This window comes from Emys orbicularis, chromosome 24 (genome assembly GCF_028017835.1).
Source record: "Emys orbicularis isolate rEmyOrb1 chromosome 24, rEmyOrb1.hap1, whole genome shotgun sequence".
NCBI classification, from domain to species: domain Eukaryota; kingdom Metazoa; phylum Chordata; order Testudines; family Emydidae; genus Emys; species Emys orbicularis.
In genome coordinates this window covers 13,626,925-13,640,851 of record NC_088706.1, presented here as the reverse complement: position 1 = coordinate 13,640,851, position 13,927 = coordinate 13,626,925, and the positions used below count along the sequence as shown (strand labels likewise).

Genomic DNA, 13,927 nt, shown 5'->3' with positions numbered 1-13,927 from the left:
GAGGAATCCTAGGACAGGGCGACGGCTCCAACCGGCTTTGGGGCTCAGAGGCTCATCTTAGTGGAAAGCAAAGCATGAGGGGGGCCCCCCTCCGCGCCGCCTGAAGGGGGGGCCGTGGGGAGGGAGCGGTGCACCTTCAGTGGCTTTTACTTCCGAAACAGCAAAGAAAGGAAGAGCTAATTTAGGCCAAGAGCACCTGGCGTGTTTAACTCGCTCTGGATCGGCTCCCAGCCCTGCCCCCTCCCCAGCACGCGCTCAGGAAGGCCCCTGCCCCTCACAGCCGCTGGGGCGCCGAGGTGCCACCTCCGTTCGAATAACAGATCATGTCGGCGGAACGCCAGGTACGACAGAGTCACGCCCACCTGGCAGACTCAGTCTGACCCCGAGGCTGACCACCCGCTAGATGGCTGGGCTGAGCGGGCGAACAAGCCCCGGAGGGGAACGGCTGGTGACACCGCATTGCTCCCCACATCTGCGGAGACGCTCGGGGACGAGAGAGAGGAGGAGCTCGGCTCCAGGGCCGCCCAGGGGGGGGGGCAAGTGGGGCAATTTGCCCCAGGCCCCGGGCCCCACAGGGGGCCCCACGAAAATAGAATATTCTATAGTATTACAACATTTTTTATGTAAGGGGCCCCCGAAATTGCTTTGCCCCAGGCCCCCTGAATCCTCTGGGCAGCCCTGCTCGGCTCACGTAACAGAGTGGGGCAGTCAGCTGCCAATGACCAGACCGTGCCCAGCGGCCTATGAGTCAGCTACCGCTGGCGCTTTAGCCCAGGCAGGAGGTTGCTTTCCCACCCAGAGGCTGTGGGTTCGCTCCCTGCTGGTGACCCTTGTTACATACGGCTGAAGCTGGTAACAGCCAACCAAAGGGCCCTTTCCCTCTACTGGTGGGGGGATCACATACGCAGGGGTCCCCAGCTCTGGTCTATTTAAGGGAGCCCGGCGTGTCTCCAGCTGCATCTCAGCGCCATGCCCCGGAGGGCCCGAGCCCCTCCAAAGGGCCCGTGTGCAGAGCCTGCCCCGCCCTCCGCCCGAGGAGCCCTTACCTCTCGCACACGCGGACCGTCCAGGCGGCAATGATCCAGGAGGAGATGCTGAAGACCAGCAACACGGTGCCGGGGCAGATGGTCATGAGGGTTTTCATGATGAAGCGGGTGTTGAAGTTGATCTTGTTGAGGGCGCCGATGCTGCGGGAGGAGGCGTCGGTGAACAGTTTGCTGTGTAGCAGCATGACGCGCCCAATCAGGTAGAGCCGCAGGAACATGGGGATGGAGAGGATGATGTCCACGTCGGCGTCGGCCACCGAGGTGGTGTAGGTGAAGGCCAGCCGGGCCGTCCAGGTGAAGAGGTACTGGCCCGGGATGGGGTGGATGGCGCACACGATCAGCTCCAGGCTGATGAAAAAGATCCGCTTGTAGGTCATGGCTATTCTCCAGTCGTCCGCCCCGTTGTCCACCATGAAGAGCTGGGCAGGGAGAGGGGAGGGGGGTTAGAGGCCAGGGGTTGCTGTAGGATGGGTCGAAAGGCCCAGCAGCAGCTAGCAAGGAGCTGGCAGGTGGTGTGGGGTAGCGCCCGTGGGCTTTATGCCCAGCCCCGCTGGCTGACCTGGGGCAAGCCCCTTCCCCGCTCTCACACTGCAGCGCCTGGCACAAGGGGCCCAGGGCTCAGGTGGGTTTCCCCGGCGCTGCTACAATACAAGCGGTGGCGAGAGGCTCTAGCCAAGGAGTAGGTGGTTAGCCCCAGCTGAGCTCAGCGCCTGGCCAGGAACAGTTCCTGTCCTAAATAGAGCAGGCAGCTAAAGGAAGGTTTGTTCTCCCCCTTTTACAGGAACTGATGCACTAGGTCAGGCAGCGAGTCACTGCAGAGGTGGGAACTGAACTCACCCCTCCTGGCGCCGCTCCCTACCCACCAGACCAGGCATCCAGTCCTGTAGTGACACCCGCCTGGACCGGTGATAAATAATAACAAGGGCCTTCCTGTCTGCCCCTCACGCCCCCGGGGCCAGCTTTGCAGGGCAGAAGGGGAGAGACGGGTAACTGAACGAACCCTGCTCTAAATGCAATAGGATTTATAGAGGGCTCGTATTGCCCATTGAACAAGGGATGTTTTTCTCCTGTGCCCCGTCACCGGCAGCAGGTCGCATGTGGCTCTCGGCAATAATTGCAGCCAATAATAAAGTTGGAATGGGAAGTCTCGGAGCAATTTAGCCCTGCATTATTCTTCTGGGACTCTGCCAGGCTTCTCCGGGGCCCACTCGGCACTGGAAACGGCCAGGCAGAAGCCCTGCCCGAAGATGCATTCCCCATGTGCCGCCTGCAACAGCCGGAGCTGTTCGGCTGAGTAATGACTGCACGCATCACCCAGCCCAAAGCCACTGCTCGCACATCTGCTTCTGCGTCAGCTTGGCTCGCAGGCTCTCATCCCAGGGCCTGCTGTGGGGATTTTCCATCTTCCCCTGCACTCACACAGGCTGCACAGAGCTTGCTGGCTTTCTCTGCACTCACACAGGGTGGGGCGGCCCCTGCTCAGGCCCCTCTCTCTGCTTGTCTATCCCGCCAGTAACCATGTCTCAGTGCTACTACAGCTAAACAACTTTCCCACGGACCTCAGGCCAGAGCTTTGGGTGTAGGTTAGAGGCAGCACCGGAGTCAGAGCCTGCAGTGAAACAGACGCAGGAATGTATAAAATTCCCCTAACAGGGTAGGCACCTCACTCGCTTACGTACTTCTGGAAACCCCCCTAAGCTCCTGTCAGCGTCTTTAGCTGCCCAAATACCTGTGTAAATCTGGCATTTATAGATTTGTAAAATGCTACCAGATCAGAGGGGTTGTGGTTTGGTCTCTGGACAAGCATAAAAGACTGTATAGGCCCCGGTGTCCAGTGGCACCCCGTTTATCCGATCTAATTGGGATCGGGGCCAAATCGGATGATCAAAAATTCGGCGAATCAGGAGGGCCGCGCGACACTAAGCTACGTGCTTCAGCCCCAGGTGGTGGGGTTCTGGCTGTCAGTGCTCCGCACATCTTGCTGTCAATGAGCTCAGATATTCAGTGTTGCCAGTTTTCATGGTTTGAACATGAGTTTCGTAGTATTTGGTGTCCCGGCTTCTGGAATTTGGTGATTTTGTCAGAATCTTTTTTTTTTTTTTTTTTTTTTAAAGCAAGTCAATTTCTAACCCTCGTGGCTGCAAAGAAAACCTTGAAAATGTGACTAGTGCGTAACCCCAAAGGCTGAAGACCCAAAAGGCAAACGAACGGCACGCCCACAGCATTGTTAGTTGAAGCCAATCTCAATATTTTGGGGCGCTGGACTCATGAGGTTTGAACGTTTGGGGTTGGCCATCCTGCGGATTTTGAGCGCTACTGAGTCTTCTTGCCAATTTTTAGGATTTTCCAGCCACAATTTCCTAGGTTGATCAGTATTTCCCTGTGTTGCCGCGCGAAAAGTCCCCGCAAAGTGAAATTAAATACACAGCAGGTGAGGAAATAGCAGCTGTACAAATCCACAGAGCGGCGTCCCAGGCGGCAGGACTCATCTGAGACCGGCCTCTCTCTTCCTGCTGTGCAGAACGGGAGAGCTCACTTTCCTTCAATTAAGGCATTAAAATCCACCTCCCTAAGCTCTTAACGCATTACTATCGACTTTCTCCTGGCGATGCTGTGGCTGCAGGATGAATGCTGTGACTTCTCCTAACGGCTGCTTGGGGGCACAGAGCTCAGCCTCTGCAGAATGGATGGTGCTTTGCCGTAAGGGGACACGATCAAAGTCACATCGGGTGTAGCTGATACGGTGGGCATTAATGGTAGGAAGATGGTTTACTGCCCAAAGGGGCTAGATTGCAAACCAGAGGCAGCACAGATAGGAGAGAGGTTGCCGTGGTGAACTTCCAATGGACCAGGCGCCAGGGTCAGAAAGTCCCTGGATAAAAAAAATTCCTGATTTTTGCTGTATCTGCTCCTTCAACTCATCTCTCCGCGGCACCAGGTGCCTTCTCTGAACACTGGAGACTTTTGTTTTCCTCTCAAACCCCAGCTAGAAAATCCTGTTATCAAGTACAATTCCAGCTCCAATTGTGCAACCTGTTCTGGGTGGATGGAACGCTGGGTCTCCGCAGAGCTCTGCTGGGTCTGGTTCTCCTTTGCTCTGCACCTTGTGCAGTCACTGGCCCCAGGGCAGCATGTACATCACTGACATGCCAGGGCACGGGGTGGGAGTGCAGCTTGTGTAGACGGACCTGAGTTAATGTTCATCTAGCTGGCTCGTGTACTGGAGCAGCCAAAAGGGGTCCCCAGTTTGAGAGGGCCCCCAAGTTGAGTGGTGTTGTGACCTTGTGCGTGGGATCGCAGTGCCATTCAGGTTTGGCCTGGCAGTCCCCCCCATCATGGCAGAGGGACGGCTGGGCCATACCTGAGTGGCGCTGCGACCCTGCGTACCAGCTCGCAATGCCTGGGGCGGAGATCTGGGCTCAGCCCCGCAGGATAGAAGCTGAGCCCCTGTTGTGGGGTAAGTGCAGTGGGAGCTTGTTCTCGGATTCCCCCCCTCCCCCAAGCAGGAATTTTTTTGGAAGGGTGAGGGTTCTAGATTCAGATTTTGCCCCGGGTCCCCTAAAAATCACAGAAGGAATGCACCAGTGCTAAAGCCTTCAAACATTATGAGATTTAAAAAAAAAAATAATACATTTTGGGTTGTTCTCTTTTTACAAAAGCTGAGCTTCTCAGGTAATCACCTGACTCCAGCACCTTGTACTTTAAGGTAAAACATCACATATTCCGAGACTCAATAAAAACCACCAGAGTTGGCAACACTGTCAGTATCTGCAACCCACACATCAGGGTTTCTTGCTAGAACGTGAAACTGATGAGATGTTTTCTTTGTCCCAGGCTAGTGAAATGCAACAAGTAAATAAAGAACAAAAGGTGACAGGCATATACAGCTTATAATTTAATAGTAACAAGCCAATACAGCTTGTTTTAATGTTAATAACCTACTGGCTAATTTGTCATACAGGGAAGGACGTGTTTTAGGATGTGATGTTGCACCTTTATAATGAATGTTGTCATGCCAACCTCAAGCAGCAAGCCGCCCCCTCAGTGTATGTGCAGGAGGGAGTGGCATGTGCTAAACATGTTAGTAGAGTCCCTCTTAAGCCTTCAGAATAGATCTTAAGTGGGACATGGGTCTCCTGTACCAGGGAGGATTTCACCTGTTGATCAGCGCTGTCTCAGATGAACGGCGCCACCTACTGACTCCCCAGCACTGCTTCCTGCAGCACCTACCTGTTCCTTGGAGGTCTCCCGACTGCTAGGATCTCCTAAGGAGCTGAGCTGGGTCAGGTTAGGTCTGTGGGCACCAGATTCTTTTAAAAGAGCTCTGGGCCAGATTTCCAGCCCTTTAGGTGCTGGGTGCTTGGGAAAACTTGCCGGTAAATGTCACAATGGGAACCCGCTGACCCCACTTGAAAATCTGACCCTTATGCAGGGGCCTAAATGGGAGCTGAGTTCTTGTGAAAATCCGAGCCCAGCGGTAGGTGCTGAGCCCTTGGAAATCTAGCCCGCAGCTCTTCTGAAAAATTCTGGCCCGTCCTGACCCTGCTCCTCTTAGATCTGACACAGTTGCAGGGCTCAGAGACAGCCCCAAACCACCCCTGCTCCAAACCCCTTTGAACTTTGCGGGGGAGGAAGCGGTTGAAAAATTGGGATCCAGGTGTGAAATTTGCAGCTCGGGGCCACCTCCAGGAAAGCTACAGCTAATCAATGTCTCCTGTATTGCAGCGGTTCTCAACCCGGGGTACACATACCCCTGGGGTTCACACAGGTCTTCCAGGGGCACTCAACTCATCTAGATCAGTATTTCTCAATGTGGGGGATGCAACTCCCAGGGGGTCATGGGATGGGTTTGGGGGGGGTCACAAGTGCAGGGCCGGCGTTAGAGGGTGGCAAGCAGGGCAGTTGCCCGGGGCCTTATGCCACGGGGACTCTGCGAAGCTAGGTTACATGCTTCAGCCCTGCCGTCCGGGGCTCCGGCTTCAGAGAAGGCTCAGAAGTGAAAAACAGGCTCAAGTATCACACTGAAATGTAAGTACAATATTTATATTCCGGTTGATTCATAATGATATGGTAAAAATGAGAAAGTGAAGTGTGCTGTGATACTTGTGTATTTTCACGTCTGATTTGGTAAGCAAGTAATTTTTAAGTGAGGCGAAACTTGGGGACACGCAAGACAAATCCGACTCCTGAATGGGGGACAGTCCACTGGAAAGGTTGAGAACCACAGTTTGGACAAACTCAGGTTCCCACGAGGACCGCCGGCTCCGTGTCTCAGGAGGGGCGAGGGTTTGGTTTGAGCACATGCAATGGGATTCCCAGAAGAACGTTCCTGTCTGATTTCACACTCCCATCAGCTGTGCCTGGTGCCGGCACAAACTCCACCCCCCCCCCCCACCGTGAAATAGGGAAGGGGCCATGCGCTGGGGTGGGCAGCTCACCTGGATTTCTCTGGCATGGTACATGATGATGAGGCCCAGAAGTATCATGGTTGAAAGGCTGATAAGGCATTTCAGTGCAAATGAATATGAAGACTCCTGAAAGGGAGACAGAGAGGAGCAGCGTCAGGCATGGTTCCCCCTTCGGTCCCGAGGAGACCCGTGGCAGGGAGGCTCTGGACTCGGCTCGTTCGATAGGCACACACAGATCTTTATGGAAAGGCGCATACCGAGCTGGTGGGAGGGACTCACCGTCTTCGCCTGGACGAACCTGGCATGCCGCAGGGATCCCGACTCCAGGAGAGAGCCGATCCCGTGGGCAGGCCATCAGCCACTCGCCGGCCCAACCTGCACTGAACTCCAGGCTGGGTTGCTGGCCTCTCAGGGCAAATCTCCGCAGCGGCTGAGAGGGGAATCTCCAGGGCAGGTGGACATACCCGGGGTAGCCCTGATCAAGCTTGTGCGCTGCAAAGAGCAGCGTGACCATGGTCTGGTGCTGGCAGCGGCTTGGGCCGGCCGCCCTGCTACATATCTAGGACCTCGGAGGGGGTTGTCCTCAAGCGACTAGCTCATGCCGCCATGGCCATGTTGCTATTCTTAGCGCACGAGCTCCCCCAGAGCTGGTGAGCGTATGTCTACCCGAGCTGGGAATCACACCCCCAGCTGCTGCCTGGACGTACCCCCTGGCCCCAGAGGCTGGCCGGGAAGCCTTCAGTACAGGACACCCCAATGCAGGGGTTAATCCTAACCCTGTTCCCCTCCCTACTGACAGTCAGCCAGCGTTTGGCAGTGATCCGCTAAGCCTCCCAGCTCCCCCCATTAGGATCCACATTTATGTCACAGACAGGGAAAATGAGGCACAGAGATGCTGAGACACGCCCAAGGATACCCAGGAGGTTGGGGCGGAGCCAGGAATGGAACCCAGCTTTCCAGAATCCAACCCTGAGCGTTAGCCCCTGAACCAGCTTCCTCTCTTGAGATCCCAACCGATTCTGGGGGGTTACACTTGCCCCTAAGAGGCAGCCTCCAGTGTGGCTGAGGGGGGGCAGACGCCACATGACCAGTTCCATCCAGGGATGCATTTGACACATGGATGTTAGCAGCCCGGGGCCCTGTTCTGATCCCCGGGGCCTTCTGTAGCGGCAAGCTCTGGGGCTCTGCAGTCACAGACATGTGGACAATGTGCAGTTGACGGGGGAGCGCGGGACAGGTGAGCTGCATGGCAGCATGCAGGGGACAGGCGGGTGTTTGCATGAACGATTCGATCTGGCCCCACACCCCTGCCGTTCGGGGGAAGATTCATCAGCCCTGGAGAGAAGCCAGCTGACCAAGAATGATAAAGCATCTCGCTGAGCCAGGACTATTCACACTGTCAGCACAAAGCGCCCATTGGCATCAAACATCGCAGCGAAGGGCAGGGTCCATTAATCCTCAGGGCAGCTCGGGGGAGGAGAGCCATCGCTGGGTCAGTGCAAACACAGACCCACGGGGAGGGGGAGAACAGGTACACACGCACAGAGATGGGTCCGTGCACGTATCCCTGCATCGGTGCACGCACACATACATAGACTCTGGGACACACGTTTAAACGCATCCTCCTTTCCCCAGACGCACCCACACCACCCCCTGGCACACCCGCGTGTGCACACCCCCACAGCAAGCCGACGTTCAAACATGCGGGCAGTCCCGCTCTCTCTGTCTCTCTCACACACGTTCCTTATCCCTTATGTGTGTTACGGTGGCACTCGGACGCCTGGTGTGCCAGGCACTGTACACATACAGCTGTCTTGCACTCACACGGCCTCCAGCCTCCCGCCTGCGTGAGACCTAGGTACCAGCTAAAAGTTCCACTTATGCTCCAGGGCTGGGACTCCCAGGATCCTTTGCTTCCCAAGGGCAACATACAGGCCTGGACCCCCACAGGGCGTGAGTGGGACTTATGCGGTACCCAGGACTTGCGCCAGCCTCTTCTCTGAGCCAGGCAGGTCTGTCCCCTGGGTCCCCGGCCTTTCGGCTTCAAGACAGGCCGCGGTCCCTACCTTGGTGTAGACTCCCCAGGACAGCTCCGTCTCCGTCACCATGACGACGATGCCGAACATCCCGAAGATCAAGGCGTAGTCGCTCAGGCGTTTGCGCTTCTCGAAGAGCGCCCGCCGGTGGCCCAGCCGGTACCCAACGTTCTGGTTCTTCTTCTGGCTCCGGGAGCGCGCCGCCGCCGCCGCCTCTTCCGCCTGCAAGCTTGTATCCTTGGCCTGCTCGGTTTTGGAGACCACCACCTCCAGGCCCGAGCTGTGGAGGGTCTGCAGGGGCTGGGTCTCGGCTCCCAGTTCATGGAGGTTGCGCTGGGAGGCGCTCAGGCTGCTCAGGGGTCGGACCACGCCTCCATTGTACTTGCAGCTGTTCATGGCTATCTCGGTGAAGGGGTTGGGCTCGCTGAACGCTGTCTTGGATCCAGCATGATTCAGAACCTGGGCGTCCGCATTTACCTGGGAGGAGACGGAGATGGGGTTAGAGAGATGCACACCCGGGGGCAGAGAGACGAGGGGGGGAAGGGGAGAGCTCGCCCCCTTCTCAGTCCAAGTCCCCCGGGGACTGCAGCTTCCATTCTACAAAGCAGAATTTGAGCTAAAGGGGGTGCGGGGGGCTAGTTATTATTAGTCTGTGTTACTTCTCTAGCATCACAGACGCGCGGCAGGGACAGCGAAGGGAGGGCAGGCCCTGGGCTGGTCTCAAACCCCAGACCATGACTACTAAGAGCCAGCATCGGGAGGTGGCCCATGGGGTCCGCCTGCGCAGCGGTGTGTGGCTCTAAACCGCACCACCTGAGCCGCTCTTGAACCCCGGTCCCCTGGCAGCTACGAGAAGGCAGGCCGTGGCACCCACCCATAAGGCAGAGAGACCCCCGACATTACCAAGACACAGAGCTGTGGACGGCGACCAAGCATGAGGATAAAAAGGCTCCATTAGCAAATGGACGGGGAGGCCCAGAGGCAGGGACCATGCTGGGAGAGAGGGCTGCAAGGGCCTACACAGAGGTGAGGGGCTTGTCTGCCCGGCCCTGCCCACCCTTGGGACCATTGCAGGGTGAAATTCACCCCCGGGGCAGTAGGCCAGGAGGAGAGGACAATGCAGGCATGGGCAGGGGGGTAATGCAGCTCAGATGCTGTGGTGATGGGCACTCTATAAAAAGTAGGTAGAGAAGGAAGAAAGAAAGAAAAATCAGCAGTCCCTTGGGATACAGGTGCACATGCTAGGGGGCACGGTTACCTGATCTACTCACTGGGCAACACTCCCTTCCCAGAGCTGGGAATAGAACCCAGGCGTCCTGACTGCCAGTCCCCGCTCTCACCTCTGAACATGCCCAGAGATGCCCACAAAAAAATCAACAAACAAACAACTCAGCTGGTTAAAATAGTTTGATCCCAAAGGTTCCCAAAAGGATTTTACGAACTTCAGCTCCACACAGGGATCCCTTCGACCAGCGTGGAAATGCGGCCACCTCTGTTGCAAAGTGCACTAACCGCATAACAACTCACAGCAACAGGAAGTGAAGAATTCCACGTACAGCTGCAACGACCCCCGGGTGGGGATTGGACAGAGGTGGGTTATATCGCACTCCCAGTCAGTACCCGGGCCGGGCCGGGGACACTAATGATCCAACCAGCGGACCAAATTCGGTCACGAATCTTGGCCATGTGCCACCCGAGGCATGCTGTGAAGACGCTAAGAAGACCTTGGGACTTGAATGATCAGTTTCAAATCTCATCTAAAAGCCAGTGCCCACTAGTAGAGTCCTGGGCAGTTACCAAATGTGTATCCGCATCCGATCTGTGATCCACGAACATGGTCCGTGGATATAAAGCAGATATCTGCAGATCCACAAGAGCTGGGCCACTCGTGTGCGCCCCCTCATGACTCGCCTTGGTGACAGGGTCATAAACAGCTGTCAGGGGTTACGGACCGACACAACATCCCAAAGCTCGGTAGCTCTTGCTGGTCTCCCATTCGACCCCTGCCTAGCACTGAGCACTGGCAGAATCCCAGCGTGAGGAACAGGCTACCCTCCCTCACACCCCTTCATTGGCCCACCCCTTCCTTGCTTGGGTGTCCAGGGACCCAGCACTTCAGAGGCTGCTGCCTCGCGGGAAGGGAACGGCTGCAGCAGCAGTGGGGGGTGGACAGGTCTGTCTGGGCCTCTCTAATGAGACTTTGATTTTTCCTGAGCTGTGTGGAGCCATCTCGCTGGCTGGCGAACAGGCCTTTCCCCGGTGCTGATTAATGGCCTGCATCTGGCACGGGGCACGGGTTGGGGAATGAATCTCCTGTCTGTTAGCCAAGTGCCTGCACGTCAAAACAGAGCGCCCGCAGCAGATCTGGAATAACGCCTCAGGAACATAGGAACTACAACACTTAGTTGGACCGTGGGCCCGTCTAGCTAGTGTAGAGCAGGAAATTATTTCCCCAACCCAGGAGAATTTTTGAGATTTTGAAAATTTTTCCCATCCTGAATCAGGACAAAGTCAAAATCTCAAACATTTTCACAAACTGATAATAAAAAAAAAAAAAAAAAAAAAAAAAATCAGAGCAGGCCAATCAAAATGTTTTGTTTTGATAGTTTCTACACATTTCATTTTGATTTTGACTTTTTTTTTTAATTCTTTTAAGTATAAATTAAGTAAAATTTTGAAACAAAAAGCCATTATGAACCAAAACCCAAAATGGTTCACTTAGAAAATGGCCAAACATCCCCTTTCAACTATTTTGAAACTTTTCCCCCCAATGAGATTAGTCTAAACTCCCCCTTTCCCGTGAACAGTTTTGGTTTTGACAAATCAGCTTTTTTGGATGTAAAAACGTTCCCGGCCAGTTCTATATCTAGCCTGTCCCCTACATTAGCCAGCGGCAACTGGTGTCAGAGAGAAAAATCCTGCAGGAGGCACTGTTGGGATAACCGTCTCCCAGGGAAATTTCCCTCCTGACCCCTATTAGAGATTGGGGCTCATGCCCTGAAGCATGAAGGTTTCTAGCCCTTCCAAAGCAATAAGATATTTATTTTTCATAATTTGCTGGCTGTAATGCTGACTAGTCTCACTACACGTTTCTTTGCTGCTAAGCTATTAGCCTCAATGCTGCCATGTCCACTGGCTCACTGCGCCCTGGGTGGAAAAACACCTTGTTTTGCCAGACGTCAATTTGTCATCTTCCAGCTTTGTGGAATGGCCCCTCTCGTTCTTGGAGTCACATGAAAAGCCTTTTGATCGGGCTCGAAGCAGCCTGCACTGCCACTAGCCCAAAGCACTGAAGCTGAGCTCCAAAATCAAAGCCCTCTTTCTAAAAAGCTGTCGGATTCTAAATGCAGCAGGGCCGGGGGGCTCTCCCAGGCAGACAGAGAGAGGGGACAGACATGGTGCTGAGCACTATCATCCATCCCCTGCTTGACCCACGTGCAGCGGGGAAAGGTCCCGCAAGGGATGGTTTCTCATCGCATTTCCAAGCACGTGGGCAAGTGGGAAGCCCCATCCTCTAAAGCAGTCGCTGAGGTCTCCAACGGCAGCATTGGGCTCTGCTCTGCTCCTGAGACAGGCCATTATGATCCACTGCACAGAATTCCTGGTCGGTGCAGAGAAATAGCCCCCCATGAAAAAGAAACGGCAAGGCCAGCCCCACCCTTGGTGGCTGGGAGCTCAGATACCACGGGGATGGGCGTGGGTGAAAGGTGGCCTTGTGGCCAAGGGGCTAGGTTGGAACTTTGATGGGGGCTCAGTATCCAGCTCTGCCATTGACTCTCCAGTCAGTCACTTCATCTCTCGGGCCCTTGGCTCCCCACTGATCAAGTTATCATTTCCCATCCCATGGGGAGGGGGGAGGTTTAGGGGCAATCCAAGGGAGGGTCCCAGGTCCCAATCCCCGGAGGCTCTACGTGCTCCATGCCGCAAAGCTCCCTGCACAGAACTAGGGTTACCATCCGTCCGGGTTTCCCCAGACATGTCCGGCTTTTTCAGCTTTAAATGGCCGTCCAGGGAGGATTTCTAATAAAGTAGAAATGTCCGGGATTTCCCCCTTCCCCTCATGCAGAGTGTGGCGCGGCTGATTGGACGGCTGGGCCTGATTGAAAGCCACTCGCAGCCACTGGGGCCTCTAGCAGCCAGAGTCCCTCCCCCTCCCTCGCAGAGCAGCGCGGCACCGTGTTTGGCTCCACGTGGAGCCCGCAGCTCTCCCTCTGCCGGGGGAGCTGGGCAGGCGGGGGGGTGCAGGGGCTGCAGGGCGAGGAGGAGCAGGGCAGGCAGGGGCATAGAGGCTGCAGGGGCAGGGAGGCGCAGGGGTCACAGAGGCTGCAGGGGCGGGGGGATGCAGGGGCTGCAGGGCGAGTGGGGAGCAGGGAAGCACTTAGCAACCCCCAACCAAGATCAGAGCGGGAGGGAGGAGGGGGAATGCGGGGTGCTCAGAGGAGAGGGCAGAGTTGGGGCAGGGACTTTGGGGAAGGGGTTGGAATGGGGGCGGGGAAGGGGTGGGGTGGGGCCGGGGGCGGGAAGGGGCAGAGTTGGGGCGGGGCCCCGTGGGGAGTGTCCTCTTTTTTAAATGTTTGAATATGGTAACCCTACACAGAACTCTTTCCCATACCTCGTCTATCTGAAGAGCCACACAGCTCCTGAGAGACCTCCTCAGCCCAGTTCTAAATGCAGTGAGATACAGGTGTGGACGTGTATACAAAAGATACAGTACTGCGGGTCGGACTGTCTCTTAGTGTCTGGGCAGCTGGCCAATTCCAAGTGTAGCACTTAACGGCCGTGCATACTGGAAAATAGAGACCAGGTGTACAGTGTTCTCCAACTTTCTTTTATATCTGGTCTCTATTTTCTACTGTGCCTTGCAGCTACGTGTTAAACTCAGGTATTGATAGAAAAAAGCATATCCCTCTCTGGCTAAGGTGATATGATAAGCACCTACACATAATCTGGATACGCTGATTGGCTAGACAGACAGACCTGGTAGGGGCTAATGTAGGTTTTGCACCAACATGTAAATGCCATCTCCGAAGGCAGCTCTCTGCAGAGCATGCACACAGCTCAGCTGGCCCACTGCAGAGCTGAGAGTTACAAAGATCTGCACAAAGCACCTGCAAGCAAGTCGGCCACCAAACTCCTTACTACATGGAAAAGCTGCAGGCTAGTTAAAAAGAAAAAGGGGGGGTGTGTGATTTCCCAGGACCACAGGCAACAAGGCCTTTTAAAAGCATCCAGCTGGCGTGAACTCACCTGCCGACACCCAGCCACACTTGTAAAATCCACCGGAGTGGCTGGGAGCAGGGAGGGGTTAGAGGGCAGGCTGGCACCGCCTGGCTGTTGACTCTGGAGCGGGTGAGTATTGGCACAGAGAGAGCTGGATCTGGTCACCCGTGGATCTGTGCGTGGGCACTGGCTGGGGCATCAGAGGCAGCCCCAGCTC

The 13,927-nt window shown here is 55.5% G+C and overlaps 1 protein-coding gene across 2 annotated transcripts in view; it reads right to left on the bottom strand.

Moving 5' to 3' along the window:
- The window catches only part of KCNN1 (potassium calcium-activated channel subfamily N member 1), a 30,638-nt gene extending 21,731 nt beyond the window's left edge, over positions 1-8,907 (bottom strand). Inside the window, exons 1-3 of one of the 2 annotated variants that reach the window (XM_065422158.1) lie at positions 8,521-8,907; positions 6,485-6,580; positions 1,047-1,465 (exon numbers count right to left, since the gene is read on the bottom strand). In XM_065422158.1, the coding sequence (XP_065278230.1) occupies positions 1,047-1,465; positions 6,485-6,580; positions 8,521-8,886 (881 nt within the window). In that variant the 5' untranslated portion in view covers positions 8,887-8,907. The remainder of the gene's footprint in view (positions 1-1,046; positions 1,466-6,484; positions 6,581-8,520) is intronic. The other variant, XM_065422157.1, reaches the window with a different exon arrangement.
- Positions 8,908-13,927: the final 5,020 nt, after the last annotated feature.